Raw genomic sequence first — 17,985 nt, 5'->3', positions numbered from 1 at the left:
TGAAGAGAGGAGGAATGGAGAGGGAGAAAAGAGAAAGGTATGTTGTTATATAAAGTACAACACTGACCAGAGACAATATCTACGTTGATTTTATAATTATCCTGTGTAAGTCCTGATCTGGTCTATGGCCAATGACATGACTATCCAGAACATACGGCTATAGATAGTATTCTACAGGTTTGTAAAAGCAGAGATATACAGGGGCCTACTTATTATAGGGAGAAGATGTATGTGTTCACTTTAGCCCATATAGTCAGCAAATTGCTTGTATCGCCCTAACGCCTGTCCCATTAACACAAGTTAGTATGACATTAACCACTGAAAAAAGCAATTTAGTGACTAAATAATTTGATTGCATGTCTCTTGCCTTGACCACAATGAGGCAAGCCAGTCAAAGTGAGAGTAAGTATATTCTTATTACTCTGGGCCGCTGCTTTTTATTTTTTTACATTAATATGGTTGTCATGTGATATTAAAATAACCTTTTTTGCATATGTAAGACGCATAATGATTAATGAGTTTTACAGTCATTAAACACACCACATCTGCATCCTGGATTCAGGTTCCTCCCCAAACACTTGCAAGAGCAGACCATCCAGTAAGACCCCTTCCACCTGATTTAATATGCTCTGTTTTGAATTTTCCGTAGTCTCTAAGATACTTAAATCAGGGCCGCCTATTGAGTCTAGGGGCACGGCACACTCACTGGGCCAATGGTACCCTTTTGCAGCTTGCAGGGTTCCCAGACAGGAAGCTCCTGGCACGGATCTTCCTGCTCCCATGGTGCTTTTCAGTGATGATATGATGTCATGTGCACTGGGGTGGGGTCAGGAAGTTCTGGTCTTTGAAGCCCTTCCACCCTGCTATGGCTCAAACCCTCCACCGTCTGGCCCCAACTATCATTTAATGGTCAAAGACATTTAGATCACATTTCTTCGACAGTGTGGTGTTTGACCTGAATATTAACAAATAATGTGTCCACTGAGTGTGTATAAAAAGAATGTATTTTTGTTTGAAAAATGTCAAATTGATTGAGGTCAGGGGAACAGCTCAAGGTGTAGTGACTATAATGAAAATAATGAAGAAGAAGTTAACAACTTACAAATCTTGAGGAGTTGTCATTTCGTAGGGTTTTGGCATTGCCAAAGGCCTCCAGGGCAGGGTTAGCCTGAATGATTTGATCCTCCAGCGTTCCCTAAGGATTATTAAAAAGAAAGAGGATGACTATGCTACCAAAAAGACAAGTTTCTTCAGCTCTAATATAGAATAAATGTTTAATGACAAAAACGTTATCAATTAAATATTAACCACTTAACTGGCATGGTCAGATCATATACGACCACGCCGGCCAAATGTGTCCTCAAGTTTTTGACAAGGAGATCCGTACTGCAGATGGGTATAATGTAATATTTAAATGTAAAAAAAAAAATACTTTTTCAACTATATTAAATAAAATAAAAAAATAAAAAACAAGGGAAAACTTAGTTTTGAGTGGTGTAAAAAAATCATCAGTCAAGGCGTTAACCAAATAAAAGCAAGTGCAAAAAAAGACTACTATAGCAGCTAGTCTCAATGGTGAATTGTGAACTAATCCAATCCAGTGAGTGAAACTATTACTAAAGATAGCTGGTAAGGCAGAAAAAAAATGTCAAGACATGCTAATAAAGAATGAATAATCATTTGGTAACAAATATTATTATTATTATTATTATTATTATTATATAACAAACAACACAATCGTAATTGTATAATTCCAAGCGGATATATTGGCATCATATTTATCAGCCTGGTAATTCATTTCTAAGGACTTTGACCTTATGAATTTTTTTTTTTATTGTGATAATACATATTTTTTATTATTATTATTAAAATTATATATTTGTTATTATTATTTAGTTCTTTATTAGTGTGTCTTGACAATTTTCTCTGCCTTAACACTGTTTTTAGTGATATATATATACATTTTTGATAAGCGAAGTTCCACATTTGTAAGTTTTTGACATATTACTTTGTCACTTTGTAAAGTTTGTTTCCAGGTGTGTTTTGTATTGAATTAACACAATTGCCCCTTTAAATTGCCAAAGATGCGACGGCTTTGAAAAGCACAGCAGTAGGACGCTGCTGTGTCTACTCTAGCGTGCAGGAGTCACGGGTGCAATGATATGCAAATGCTAGTTCCTGCCTTCCCCTTGTGCACTAGCATGTTCTGGAATATGCACTGCAGGCCCTGTTATGTACATTTTCTGTGCCCCTGCACGCAGTAGCACCGCTGGCGGTTCCAAACAGTCCACCATTATCCCAATTAGATAGAGGCAGACACTCCACTCTCCAGCTGCTGGAGAGTGGAGTGTCTGCCTCTATCTAATTGGGGAAAAGGTGAACCAGACGGAAGGGGAATACGGTCAAGGGAACAAGGTTCCGGAGCCTAACACCCCATAACTACATCTTAAGGCCTGATTTTCGCTACCATCTGGTAATCCTCCACCCTAATACCACCCTAATACCACCCTTCATTTGGGTGTAATTTTATATATTTTTATACATTGTTCGTGTGTATAATTCTCTAATTGTACTACACGTTGAAGTTTTTATGAAGAAGTTGCTATTATTAAATACCCTTGTACATACATACTACACTATATGCCATTTTGTTGTTTCCTTTGCATATGGAATCCGTTGGAAAACTTTGAGCATTTTTGTGAAGTATTAAGGGAAGTATTTTTGATTCCATTTTGAGGGGAATTATATCACCATTTGAATTTTGTACAAAGGATTGTGATATTTTCACATTTAGGAACCTTCTAGCCCACTAGCGCACTCTGTTGCACCTACTATTTGCATGTCACATTCTGTTATCCAGGTATAAGGGAATACCATTGGTTCAAAGGGGTGCTGCTTATTAGGGGCTCACTTGGCGCCTTATTAGCTCTATAGATATATCTATATCACGCCAGTCCACCATTATGTCCAACATCGACTCTTGCACAGGTGTAGGGTCTCTGTCTGAACATGGCCTATATGAAAGCAGCTCTGCACTTGAGAAGGCAGCCTGCTTGCAATGACACGTCACAAACTATCCCATTACACACCCATGAGACAGTAGTTTGTGCATTCCCTTCTGGCCACCTCCCAGACATTGCCCAGGAATGCCCAATGCACATCGCTGACGAGTTCTGACACCAGCTCTCCCGTACCCAATAGTGTCTTTGTGCATACACTCAGGGTAACGCATACGCAGTTGGGGTTTTCTGAGTATACGTGCAGTACCAAATTTCTGCTCAACTATGTGAGCATCAGCACTGCACAGAGCACTGAATCAGGCCCTCAGTATGCTGAAGCTTTATCTTTACTTATGTTGAAACGTTACCATTACTTTATCAGTTAGCAGGAAAAGTTCAGCTGAAGCCTGCAATGTCCTCAGAGAGCAGCTTTGAACAGCGTAAGTGTGGCCACATCCTTGTAACATTTCACATTCAATGAAAGTCAAACCGTCATAATTAGCTCTCCATTACATGTTGGGAAGGTGAGCCTAGTTCTACAGTAAGCTCATCATACTTGATTTCATCTTACTGGGTTCTAGATGTAAATTTTATTCACAGTTTGTATTGTGGAAATAGTTCCCCCTAATGCTACTAATTTGTATATTTATATACAGAGCCGGCCCTAACCAATATGATGCCCTAGGCAAGATTTTGGCTGGTGCCCCCTAGCTCCACCGCTAGTTCCGACTCTGAACCTGCATATCTTTACCAGCACCAGCACCCCTCTCCCATAGCAGTACTTATTTTGGTGTTCCTATCCTCTATATTTTAAATAGGAACAATAAGGGGTGTGTTTTTGCTGGCAAGGGGCATGGCCACACAATAGTACCCCCAATTCAAATTACGCCACACAGTGCTGCAACTTTATTCACATTTTATCCTTCGATAGTGTTTCTTATTCATGTTACATCACACAGTAGTATCACTTATAAACGTTACTCCTCACATTAGTGCCCCTTATTCACATTACATCACACTGAATTGCTCCTTATTCACATTACACCACACCATATTGCTCTTTATTCACATTAGACGACACAGTAGTGCCCTTTCTATACGTTACGCCACACAGTAGAGCACCTTATACACATAATGCCACACATTAGTAATGCATTTATACACATAATCCCACACAGTAATGCCCATTACACATATGACACACATTATTAATGTCCTTATAAACATAATGCGCCTTACACATATGCCGAACACTATTGCACAACCAACCCACTTACACACAGCACTCACATGGCCACTAACACTGTGACCTCTGCCTCTGCTTGGATACAGATGTGTCCTCATACATCTTGCCTCAATGTGCCATGCAGCAGGAAATGCCGGGCCAGAGTCAGCTGGCAGCTATGCTTTCGTCTGGCACATTTTTTAATGAAAATGCATCTTATTTGCATTGCTATGTGGCTAGGATGCACATGCAGCTTCTGCTGATTAAAATTATATCTGGCATGCCTATAATCTGTGTGCGAATATGGCTGTATCTGCATCCGAAATGCTACACACAGAATATAGGCATGCCTCATATCATTTTAATCAGCAGAAGCTGCTTGTGCCCCTAGGCATACCAAATGCACTAGGCATTTGCCTAGTTTGCCTATGCCTAGGGCCAACTCTGCTTATATAAAAAGTCCCATTTTTCCCATGTCCAGAACATTAAGATGAAATGTGTAGTTCACGTCTCACCTTCCCAGTGGGACCAGTGTCTTTTTTCCGGTCCCCAATGGCAGCAATGACTGCAAAGTACTGGATAACACGTTTGGTGTTTACAGTCTTCCCAGCACCAGATTCTCCCCTAATCACATGAATATAGGAAGGAACAGAGAATTATGTCCACATATAAAGATATTTAGACATAGGATGTCGAAAGTAATCTGTTAAAATCACATACGTGATAAGGATTGATTGATTCTCCCGATCTGAAAAATAAAAAAAAATGAGCAGACCGTCAATAACATTTTAAAGTACATAGGTAAGAGCATTAAAGGTCCAAGATACGGGTTACGGTCGTTAGGTCGACCACTGAAGGTTGACAATGCCATTAGGTCGACATGCATTAGGTCGACATGCCCGTTAGGTCGACATTTACTAGGTCGACAGGTCAAAAGGTCGACATGAGTTTTTTACATTTTTTATTTATTTATTTATTTATTTATTTTTCATACGTAACGATCCACGTGGACTACGATTGGAACGGTAATGCCCGAACCTTTGCTCGCAATGCGAGGGGACATGGTGGACTAATTTGGGTTCCCCGTCACTTTACGGAGAAAACGTCACCAAAAACAGTCCAAAACCTCATGTCGACCTTTTGACCTGTCGACCTAGTACATGTCGACCTAATGACCATGTCAACCTATTGTCCCTGTCGACCTAATGCATGTCGACCTTCCATGGTCGACCTAATGACTGTCGATCTAAGTTGTGTCTATCCAATGACCCATACCCCAAGATACAATGCATATTGTAGTCCTTAACTTTGAACAATACATTAAAAAAATTCAAAACTGAAATGAAAGTGTTTTACTAAAGCCACCCACAAGCCTTCTGTTAAATCCAAGACCCAGAGTCTGTACAGAGGGAAAAACACTACTAATAGTAATTTTTGTTCCATATAATCATTGTATGTGTAAGATGTATTTCTTACTACATTCTCCATCCAATGCTTTATATATTGTAACACCGCCTACTATGTGGAGGCAATTATCGTGGCATTAACACTGGCAAAGTTTGTTGTGGCTGATTCAAACATCCCACTCAGTCTGCCTTGCAATACGTTTGTTAATGAATCATACTTTATATTAGTGCACAGCTATTTAATTAATAGGTCAAACTCAAAATATATTTATAGTTACAACTAGACGGTTTTATATTATGCTATTTGCTGAAGAATTCCATGAGATGACAGCTGCACTATCACGGCCTTTTTAATTAGTCCTGCATTTGTTCAAATGAATATTTGTAAAAGATATATGTTGCTGTAGTGTACAGCAATGATGGTCCTTTTCTCCACTTTGTGCCCTATTGACATTAGCTCTTATTCTCTGTTTTATTCTCTACCAAGCTTAAATCACATTAACGTGCTACTGAGAATAGGGCTCTTCCCAAGGTTATAGACGGGTTCACTACGGCTGGCCGGCGGTCGGGCTCCCGGCGACCAGCATCCCGGCGCCGGGAGCCCGACCGCCGGCTTACCAACAGCTTGGCGAGCGCAAATGAGCCCCTTGCGGGCTCGCTGCGCTCGCCACGCTACGGGCACGGTGGCGCGCTACGCGCGCCACACCATTTTATTCTCCCTCTATGGGGGTCGTGGACCCCCACGAGGGAAAATAATTGTCGGTATGCCGGCTGTCGGGCTCCCGGCGCCGGTATACTGAGCGCCGGGAGCCCGACCGCCGGCAAACAGAAGACCACCCGTTATAGACATATGCAGCCTTTTACTAGTAATAGGCAGCCCATCACTGGTGTACATGCAGTCTGCCACACAGTACAACATAGAAACATACTTGACTACCCTCCCGGAAGCTGTAGGAGACTCCTGATTTTTCGAGTAGTCCCCATGCAGCCCCTGAAGGGTAGGTCTCTCCCCCTCATCCTGCCCGCTACCTAGCGAAGTGGGCAGGAATGGGATAAAATCACTGCAATCGCGAGAAGGGGACGGGGTTAAAGATGTGATTCGTATAATTTAGCCCTACCCCCGAAGTCACAAATCGTGGGCATTTTCCCATCTTGGGGGCAGGACACTGGCGTATCTATAATGGGTGCAGTGTGTGCAGTGCACACGGGCCCCTAAATCCAGGGGGAGCCCACTCCGCACACACTGCACCCATTTTTTGAATACTCACTGCTCCGGAGTCACACACCGACGGCAGCAGCGCTGTTAAATCACCATGAAAATGACACAGCGGCCATTTTCACGGCATTCTGCGCATGTGCAGTAGAGAAATCACTGGGAAAATGCACATGTGAGTAGTAGAGTAGAGTCTGAGCCCTCTAGTGCTCAGGCTCTACAGCACTGCTCGCAGAGAGGAGGGGGGCCTGAATGGAGAAGGCTGCACATGGGGTTCCTCTTCTTTTAAAGCACCCCTGGGGCAGGGCCTAATGATGAAACAGTCCAGCGCCCCGCCCACTCAAAGTGATTTGCTGCTTCTCCTCTCCAAGCTTCAGAGGAAACAAAACAAACTAGGTATGCATGCATAGAAAGCATAGTCAGCAGAGCCTGACCTGTCAGCATGTACTGATAGGCATTGTCAGAGATGGAGAAGATGTGAGGTGGGGCTTCACTCCTCTTCTTCCCACGATAAGCAGCCACAACCTCTGCATTGTACACAGGAAGCCACTTGTAGGGGTTCACAGTCACGCAGAACAGTCCTGAGTATGTCTGGGAGGAGAGACGTAACATACATGAAGCCTACAAGGGTATGTATTAGGGGTAAGACTAGGTGGAAGAATATACTACATGGCACTCTTAGATTTATGTCTATAAAGTACATTCTTCGGATAGATTCATGTGAGTAATGCGCATGGCACTGTAACATTTATGTGAATAATGTACTTGGCACTGTAACATCCATGTGAATAATGTACTTGGCACTGTAACATTTATGTGAATAATGTACATGGCACTGTAACAGTCATGTGAGTAATGCACATGGCACAGTAACATTCATGTGAGTAATGCGCATGGCACTGTAACATTCATGTGAGTAATGCGCATGGCACTGTAACATTCATGTGAGAAATGCACGTGGCACAGTAACATTCATGTGAGTAATGCGCATGGCACTGTAACAGTCATGTGAGTAATGCGCATGGCACTGTAACATTCATGTGAATAATGTACATGGCACTGTAACAGTCATGTGAGAAATGCACATGGCACTGTAACATTCATGTGAGTAATGCGCATGGCACTGTAACATTCATGTGAGAAATGCGCATGGCACTGTAACATTCATGTGAGAAATGCGCATGGCACTGTAACATTCATGTGAGTAATGCGCATGGCACTGTAACAGTCATGTGAGAAATGCACATGGCACAGTAACAGTCATGTGAGAAATGCACATGGCACAGTAACATTCATGTGAGTAATGCGCATGGCACTGTAACATTCATGTGAGTAATGCGCATGGCACTGTAACAGTCATGTGAGAAATGCACATGGCACAGTAACATTCATGTGAGTAATGCGCATGGCACTGTAACATTCATGTGAGTAATGCGCATGGCACTGTAACATTCATGTGAGTAATGCGCATGGCACTGTAACATTTATGTGAATAATGTACTTGGCACTGTAACATTTATGTGAATAATGTACTTGGCACTGTAACATTTATGTGAATAATGTACATGGCACTGTAACAGTCATGTGAGTAATGCGCATGGCACTGTAACATTCATGTGAGTAATGCGCATGGCACTGTAACATTCATGTGAGTAATGCGCATGTCACTGTAACATTCATGTGAGAAATGCACATGGCACTGTAACATTTATGTGAATAATGTACTTGGCACTGTAACATTTATGTGAATAATGTACTTGGCACTGTAACATTCATGTGAGTAATGCGCATGGCACTAACATTCATGTGAATAATGCGCATGGCACTGTAACATTCATGTAAGAAATGCGCATGGCACTGTAACATTCATGTGAGTAATGCGCATGGCACTGTAACATTCATGTGAATAATGCGCACGGCACTGTAACATTCATGTGAATAATGCGCATGGCACTGTAACATTCATGTGAATAATGTGCATGGCGCTGTAACATTCATGTGAATAATGTGCATGGCGCTGTAACATTCATGTGAATAATGTACTTGGCACTGTAACATTCATGTGAATAATGTGCATGGCACTGTAACATCCATGTGAATAATGTGCATGGCACTGTAACATTCATGTGAGAAATGTACTTGGCACTGTAACATCCATGTGAATAATGTGCATGGCACTGTAACATTCATGTGAATAATGCACGTAACTGGAACATTCATGTGAATAATGCACATGTCACTGTAACATTCATGTGAATAATGTACATGTCACTGGAACATTCATGTGAATAATGCACATGTCACTGGAACATTCATGTGAATAATGTACATGTCACTGGAACATTCATGTGAATAATGCGCATGGCACTGTAACATTCATGTGAATAATGCCCATTGCACTATAACATGCAGGGGTTAAAGTGAGCCGGAACGGGGCGGAACTTCGTTCCGTCAGTTGCGTTCCGTCTCCTCCTGCTCACCTCACCCAATGTGTGCCGCCGCCGCAGGGAGATTCCGGGCTACCGCTGTTACCAGCGGCGCCCAGCTCTCCCCGCACAGTGGAAGCTCGGCAGCAGGCGCTCACTACTGAGCTCCTGCTTCCGGCTCCCGGCTAAGTGCGCGCTATGAGAGACGTCATGACGTCTCTCTCATAGTGCAGGGAGCCGGATGCCAGGAGGATCACAGCGGTCGGACGCAGGAGCGGGGCTTGGTAAGTATGGTGGCTTTTTTTTTTTAAGGCACGTCTACTGGGGGCAAGCTACAAAGGGTAAACTACTGGGGGCAAGCTACAGGGGCGCATTACTACTGGGGGCATTACTATTTGGGGCACACTACTGGGGGGATTACTACTGGGGGCATTACTACTGGGGCTAAACTACCGGGGGGCTAAACTACAAGGGGCATTACTACAGGCTGACTAAACTACAAGGGGGCAAACTACAGAGGGCATTACTACTTGGGGCAAGCTACATGGGGCTAACTACTGGGGCAAGCTACATGGAGCTAACTACTGGGAGTAAGCTATTGGGGACAAAATACATGGGTGCATTACTACTGGGGGCATAACTACAAGGGCATTACTACTGAGGGCAAACTACAGGGGCATTACTACAGCGGGGCTAAACTACAAGGGGGCATTACTACTTGGGGCAAGCTACAGGGGGCTAACTACTGAGGGCAAGCTACATGGAGCTAACTACTGGGGGCAAACTACAGGGGCGCATTACTACTGGGGGCATAACTACAGGGGGGGTAAACTACAAGGGGGAAAACTACAGGGGGCATAACTGCAGGGGCATTACTACTGGGGGCTAAACTACTGGGAGCATAACTACTGGGGCTAAACTACAGGGGGCTAAACGACTGGGAGCATTACTACAGGCAACATTACTACTGGGGGCAATACTACACAGGGGCATTACCAATAAAGGCATTACTAATGGGGGCACTACTAATGAGAGCATTGTAAAGGGGGCACTTCATAAGGGGCATCACTCCTGGGGACATAAGGGGCACTACTACTGGGGGCATTGCGTAAGGGGCACCACTACTATGGGCTCTATATAAGGGACACTACCAGTACAGTGGACATTGCATAAGGAGCACTACTACTGTGGTCATTGTAAAAGGGGCGCTACTGCTGTGGGCATTGTGTATTACGGGGTGCTACTACTGTGGGCATTATGTGTATTAGGGGTGCTACTACTGTGGGCATTATTACTATTGTGTGACCACGGCCCTTTCGTTTTGAGACCACACCCCTTTTTTGGGGTGCGCGCCTATGGTGCGCGCAATACTTTTATTCCATGGGCGCCGGAGGGAGGGGGGGTGAGTTCCACCACCTCTCTAGGACCACTTTAAGCACTGGTAACATTCATGTGGGAAATGTACTTGGCACTGTAACATTCATGTGAGTAATGCACATGGCACTGTAACATTCATGTGGATAATGTACTTGGCACTGTAACATTCATGTGAGTAATGCGCATGGCACTGTAACATTCATGTGAGTAATGCGCATGGCACTGTAACATTCATGTGAGTAATGCGCATGGCACTGTAACATTCATGTGAGTAATGCGCATGGCACTGTAACATTCATGTGAGTAATGCGCATGGCACTGTAACATTCATGTGTGTGAGTAATGCGCATGGCAATGTAACATCCATGTGAATAATGTACTTGGCCCTGTGACATCCATGTGAATAATGCACATGATACTGTAACATCCATGTGAATAATGTACATGAAACTGTAACATCCATGTGAATAATGTACTTGGCACTGTAACATCTGTGTGAATAATGCATATGATACTGTAACATCCATGTGAATAATGTACTTGGCCCTGTGACATCCATGTGAATAATGCACATGATACTGTAACATCCATGTGAATAATGTACATGAAACTGTAACATCCATGTGAATAATGTACTTGGCACTGTAACATCTGTGTGAATAATGCACATGATATTGTAACATAACGTGTGAGTAATGTACTTGGCACTGTAACATCCATGTGAATAATGTACATGTCACTGTAACATCCATGTGAATAATGCACATGATACTGTAACATCCATGTGAATAATGCATATGATACTGTAACATTCATGTGAATAATGCATATGATACTGTAACATTCATGTGAATAAAGTACTTGGCACTGTAACATCCATGTGAATAATGTACTGGGCACTGTAACATTCATGTGAATAATGTACTTGGCACTGTAACGTCCATGTGAATAATGTACATGTCACTGTAACATCCATGTAAATAATGCACATGATACTGTAACATCCATGTGAATAATGCATATGATACTGTAACATTCATGTGAATAAAGTACTTGGCACTGTAACATCCATGTGAATAATGTACTGGGCACTGTAACATCCATGTGAATAATGTACTTGGCACTGTAACATCCATGTGAATAATGTACTGGGCACTGTAACATCCATGTGAATAATGTAATGTACATTAATCCGAATAAAGTATATGGCACTAATAGATTTGTGTGCATAAAGTACATGGCACAGGAACAATCATGTGAATAACCTTTATGGCACTGTAACATACATGTGCTTAAGGCTCACAGTGTTCATGGGGACCCTAATAACTATTAAATCACCCAAAGGGATCTATTTACTAAGCCTTGGAGAGAGATAAAGTGGACAGAGATAAAGTCCCAGCCAATCGGCTCCTAACTGTCATGTCACATGGCTGGGTGTGAAAAATGTCAGTTAGGAGCTGATTGGCTGGTACTTTATCTCCATCCACTTTATCTCCGTCCAAGTCTTAGTAAATAGACCCCTAACTCTTTAACTAATGAGTAACTGAGGGGCAGATATATTAACCTGGAGAAGGCATAAGGACGTGATAAACCAGTGATATGTGCAAGGTGATAAAGGCAGCAGCCAATCAGATCCTAACTGTTAATTTACATATTGGAGCTGATTGGCTGGTGCCTTTATCACCTTGCACATATCACTGGTTTATCCCTTCCTTATGCCTTCTCCAGGTTAATACATCTGCCCCAAAGTACCCAGAAACCCCCCAACCTCATGACATTGATTTTTTGTTTCCAATGGCCGTGAGAGCGGCTCTATGTTATTAGAATCTGCCCCCTCTCCATTGACCCACGAATCGCAGCACTGTCTTAAAGGGCAGGGCCTAATGACAAGGTGCCCACTCCCACCCTCCTCTACAACCTGCAGTTGCTATATGTGAAGCGTGTGTAATGTATGTGTGATATACACATGTGTTTACTTTTATATACATGCGTTGTGTGTGTGTGTGTGTGTGTGTGTGTGTGTGTGTGTGTGTGTGTGTGTGTGTGTGTGTGTGTGTGTGTGTGTGCGTGCGCTGCTTAGTAGATTTACCTCTTAGAGTACACATTTAAGGCAATGGGGTCTATTCATGAAGAAGTGAAAAGAGTGGAGCCTATGGAGAAGTTGCATATTGCAACCAATCAGCTGCTCCGTACAATTGTATAGTATGCAAATTATAAATGTTACTTCAATGCTGATTGGTTGCCATGGGCAACTTCTCCACTGGCTCTCTTCTCCACACTTTTCACTGCTTCATGAATATTTCCCACTGTATTAAATCAGTTAACTCTCACAAGGAGGTGACACTCACATAGATCATCCAGGCTGCATAACGCTCTTTGAGGTTGTACAGCACGGCTGGCTCATTCAGGAAGGTCAGCATCGCCATGTCCTCAATTTTATCGAACTTGGGTGGGTTTTGCTGCATCACTAGGCTGTCTTTCACAGTGATCGTCTGGAACATAAACATGCGTAAACACAGGAAAAATAAAAAAAGTTACACAACATATAAACAATAAATTCAGGTAGATAAACTCACCTGTTGTCCCATATCATAGTGGTGGGGTCACATAACTGGCTACTCACCTTACCAAGTACTGTCTCTGCTGTAATGCTGTCCCCCTCACGGCTGCTCACTTTGGCTTTCACATATTCCTCTTTATCATCAGGGACAAATACATCTTTCTTCAAATCAAAGGGACGAGTCTGATCTTCCAGACGCTCTTTGTCAGATTTTCGCAGAAAGGGAGCCGCAGGCCCAAATTCTGCCATTATGGCGTCACCCATCACTGTGCTGTGGAGCATGAGAATACATATCGCAGTACTATAAAACATATCAGGATTTATATTAAATACCTACAACATATATGACATATCTACAACACTTGTGGAAACTTTGGTCGAAACTAAAAAGTTGTAAACCTTACAAACAAACCTGTACTAGTTTTTTGACAAATATGGACCAATAATTTGGAGAAGCAACAATGCACTGTCTCTCGTCTATACCCACAGCATAGATTACTAGTATAATAGTGATAGGGCAGCAATTTTACACATGTACCTGTAACACACAGTACTAACACACAGTAATAACACACAGTACTAACACACAGTACTAACACACAGTACTCACCTAGGAGCAGTCAAACAGTGGATGCAGATTTTGGAGAAAGCTCTGTTTACATCTCTTGGTGCATCTGCACACATATATATACCTGTCTCTTTTCCTGTTCCGCCTTCCAGATTTGGGCTCCATTGTCTCTGAGCCACACCTCCCCACACACAGTAAGAGAACAATTACAGTCCTCACGTCATTGTTTTGGAATCATAGTGGGGAGATATGGGGGACATGTGAGACCAAGGAGCACTGCAAGTGTGGCATGCCATGAAGTGCATTTCTGATCCCCAGGGGTCAGAAAGAATTGTTAACCCATGCCCTTACACATTCTAGTTAAGCAACAACTCTGATACAAAAGAAACTAAAGATCAGGTATGCGCTGGTCCTTCAAACGTGCCAGACAAACTTACGTGTTCAGAGATCACACACAGTATATTAATCAAAACTTTGTTTTGTAAATTAGACTGCATTTATTGATGCTATTTGTCCTGGAGATTAACAGAAAGATTAAACTCAAAGTTCAGAGTTACATTTTAAGCACCCAAAATAAATATGAATATCCAGCTTTATTCAGAGATGGATTCATCTCTGTGAAGGCACCGCCCCAATCAGTAGTTGTCATTACTACGAGCGCACATTTGCACCAGTCCAATCCTTGGTGCAGGAGAACCTATTTATACATTGATGTCCGCACAAAACCATGTATATTCTTTTATAAATAATTGTACATTAATAATGTAGCTATGTTAAAATATGGAGTTCAAAATTCATATTGCAATAATGTGGTGGGATGGTTTGCTTCTTGTCAGAATAATGTTAGGCAGCTATTAATGGTCATGGTGTAAACACAATACATTCATGTAAAATGTTTAAGTGTTGCTTACAATTGTATTACTTACTTATGTACAAGTTCAACACTGTGCTAAAATGAGCTATCACATGGACATCATAAACATGCCTGACATGGATGTGGAACAGCAGGGTGTGGAATCTAGTCCAGGTATTCAGTTTGATCAAGTCTGAGCAACAGCAAGCATGACTGCAGACACCTGTCATCCTGCTGTTAAAATGGTTTCAGACACAAGAGACAGTGCTCCTGATGGTGAACTAGTCGCCCAGGTAATAGACCAGGGGGTTGGCTGCTGTTAGGGGTCCTGGATGGGTGGTCTTCAGTATGCCGACTGACGAGATCCCGGCGCACAGTATACCGGTGCCGGGATCCCGACAGCCGGCATACCGACACTTATTCTCCCTCGTGGGGGTCCACGACCCCCCTGGAGGGAGAATAAAATAGTGTGGCGGGCGTAGCGCGCCACCGTGCCCGCAAGGGGCTCATTTGCGCTCGCCACACTGTCGGTAAGCCAGCGGTCGGGCTCCCGGCGCCGGTATGCTGGTCGCCGGGAGCCCGACCGCCGGCATATCGTAGTGAACCCGTCCTGTATGGGTTCACTACGGCTGGCCGGTGGTCGGGCTCCCGGCGACCAGCATACCGGCGCCGGGAGGCCGACCGCCGGCTTACCGACAGTGTGGCGAGCGCAAATGAGCCCCTTGCGGGCTCTCTGCGCTCGCCACGCTACGCGCGCCACACTATTTTATTCTCCCTCTATGGGGGTCGTGGACCCCCACGAGGGAAAATAAGTGTCGGTATGCCGGCTGTCGGGCTCCCAGCGCCGGTATACTGAGCGCCGGGAGCCCGACCGCCGGCATACAGAAGACCACCCTCCTGGATCAATGGTCTTTGGAGAATTTACACTCTGTATGCTAAGAGCTGCTATGAACTACTCTATAATGGGATCAGTATGAAATACCTCCAATCAAAATCCCGACGGTCGAAATCCTGACAGCAATTGACCGACGGTCAAAATCCCGACATGGACAAAATACCGACATATAAAAATACCGACAGGGTCAAAATACCGACATGTAAAATGCCAACAGGTCAAAATACCGACATGCGTTTTTCATTGTTTTGTGTGTGTGTATGTAGACATTGGTCGACATGGACACCATATAAGTGTACCGCGTCCCCTCGCATGGCTCGCTGCGCTCGCCATGCTTCGGGCACACTATTATATTCCCCCTACAGGTCCACTGGGATGGTAAAGTATGAACAAATCGGTTTCAATTAAAAAATTATGAAAAACTTATGTCGCCATTTTGACCGGCCGGCATTTTACATGGCGGTATTTTGACCTTGCCTGTATTCTAAATGTTGGTATTTTGTCCATGTCGGTATTTTGACCTTGTTGGGATTTTGACCGTCGGTCAATTACTGTCGGGATTTCGACCATCGGGATTTTGATTGGAGGTAAATTGACTGCATCCCTCTATAATCTGTGACTTGCTAGTAACTGCTAATGTTCAGTTGTGAATTGCCTACCTATGATAAAGCTGTGAGAAATAAACCTGCAGTGTGGAACTTTTACCCAGTGTATGTGATCCTTGGGGGTAATTCCAAGTTGATCGCAGCAGGAATTTTGTTAGCAATTGGGCAAAACCATGTGCACTGCAGGGGAGGCAGATATAACATGTGTAGAGAGAGTTAGATTTGGGTGGGTTATTTTGTTTCTGTGCAGGGTAAATACTGGCTGCTTTATTTTTACACTGCAAATTAGATTGCAGATTGAACACACCACACCCAAATCTAACTCTCTCTGCACATCTGCCTTCCCTGCAGTGCACATGGGGGGTCATTCCGAGTTGTTCGCTCATTGCCGATTTTCGCTATATTGCGATTAGTCACTTACTGCGCATGCGCAAGGTTCGCAGAGCGCATACGCTTAGTTATTTTACACAAAAGTTAGGTATTTTACTCACGGCATAACAAGGTTTTTTCATCGTTCTGGTGATCGTACTGTGATTGACAGGAAGTTGGTGTTTCTGGGCGGAAACTTGACGTTTTCTGGGCGTGTGCGAAAAAACGCTGGCGTTTCTGGGAAAAACGCGGGAGTGTCTGAAGAAACGGGGGAGTGCCTGGGCGAACGCTGGGTGTGTTTGTGACGTCAAACCAGGAACGAAACTGACTGAACTGATCGCAATGGCTGAGCAGTGGCGGATACAGGGGGGGGGCACCAAGGCACGTGCCCCCCCTGTCGTTTAGAGATTTTTTTTTTTATACCGCGGACAGCTTCAGTTCGCTAGGCTCCGCTTTCAGCAGCTCTGCCTCCAGCATTCTTCTTGCTGGGCTAAGCTTGATCTGAGCACCTCTGCAGTGCAGTGCAGAGGAGCTCAGCAGCCACAACGCGGATGCGTGACAGCTCAGCCCAGCCGTCAGCACCCGGAGGAGGTGGACCCAGTGCTGTTGAGAGACAGCGCAGCTCCGCTGCAGGGACTTCCGGCCAGGTCAGCCACTATGACCACAACAACGCCGTTGCCGCGGTCCGGATGCCCAGCAGGCCACGAGGTGAGCACTGACCTGCTTTCATTAGTCTGGGATTGGGGAGTAGCGGTGCTGCTGTGTGCAGGGAGAAGGGCCAAGAGGTGGAGGTTAAGAGACTGCTGCTGCTGAGGTGAGGAGTGGACGGAGGTCGGCTGCTGCTGAGGGCTGGGGAGGGGGTGCTGTGAGGAGCAGAGTCGCAGTGCTGTATGGGCTAGGTGTGGAGCAAGTGTGGTTGAACTTCGAGAGAGCAGAAAGGTCAGGACAGAGGTGGAAGTAAGGAGACTGCTGCTGCCACCTCTGTCATCCACTCCACACTCAGTCACCCACTTACTCCCCGTCACCCTCAGTCTCTCTCTCTCTGTCACCCACTTACTCCCTGTCACCCTCAGTCTCTCTCTCTGTCACCCACTTACTACCCGTCACCCTCAGTCTCTCTCTCTCTGTCACCCACTTACTACCCGTCACCCTCAGTCTCTCTCTCTCTCTCTGTCACCCACTTACTACCCGTCACCCTCAGTCTCTCTCTCTCTGTCACCCACTTACTCCCTGTCACCCTCAGTCTCTCTCTCTGTCACCCACTTACTACCCGTCACCCTCAGTCTCTCTCTCTGTCACCCACTTACTACCCGTCACCCTCAGTCTCTCTCTCTCTGTCACCCACTTACTCCCTGTCACTCTCAGTCTCTCTCCCTGTCACCCACTTACTCCCTGTCACCCTCTCTCTCTGTCACCCACTTACTCCCTGTCACCCACAGTCCGTCTGTCACCCACTTACTCCCTGTCACCCACAGTCCATCTGTCACCC

The 17,985-nt window shown here is 44.4% G+C and overlaps 1 protein-coding gene and 1 long non-coding RNA gene across 2 annotated transcripts in view; one reads left to right on the top strand and one right to left on the bottom strand.

Annotated features, from left to right (window-relative positions):
* Positions 1–13,922, bottom strand: part of LOC134892403 (myosin-7) — a 55,694-nt gene extending 41,772 nt beyond the window's left edge. Inside the window, exons 1-7 of the mRNA XM_063913608.1 lie at positions 13,817–13,922; positions 13,270–13,477; positions 12,995–13,138; positions 7,278–7,434; positions 4,945–4,972; positions 4,740–4,848; positions 1,103–1,195 (exon numbers count right to left, since the gene is read on the bottom strand). Of these exons, the coding sequence (XP_063769678.1) occupies positions 1,103–1,195; positions 4,740–4,848; positions 4,945–4,972; positions 7,278–7,434; positions 12,995–13,138; positions 13,270–13,477; positions 13,817–13,890 (813 nt within the window). The 5' untranslated portion in view covers positions 13,891–13,922. The remainder of the gene's footprint in view (positions 1–1,102; positions 1,196–4,739; positions 4,849–4,944; positions 4,973–7,277; positions 7,435–12,994; positions 13,139–13,269; positions 13,478–13,816) is intronic.
* Positions 7,395–17,985, top strand: part of LOC134892419 (uncharacterized) — a 52,013-nt gene continuing 41,422 nt past the window's right edge. Inside the window, exon 1 of the long non-coding RNA XR_010171565.1 lies at positions 7,395–7,472. This is a non-coding gene — a long non-coding RNA (uncharacterized LOC134892419). The remainder of the gene's footprint in view (positions 7,473–17,985) is intronic.

The sequence above is a fragment of the Pseudophryne corroboree genome, chromosome 1 (assembly GCF_028390025.1).
Source record: "Pseudophryne corroboree isolate aPseCor3 chromosome 1, aPseCor3.hap2, whole genome shotgun sequence".
In the NCBI taxonomy this organism is placed as follows: Eukaryota; Metazoa; Chordata; class Amphibia; order Anura; family Myobatrachidae; genus Pseudophryne; species Pseudophryne corroboree.
This window is presented reverse-complemented; position numbering and strand designations above follow the sequence as displayed.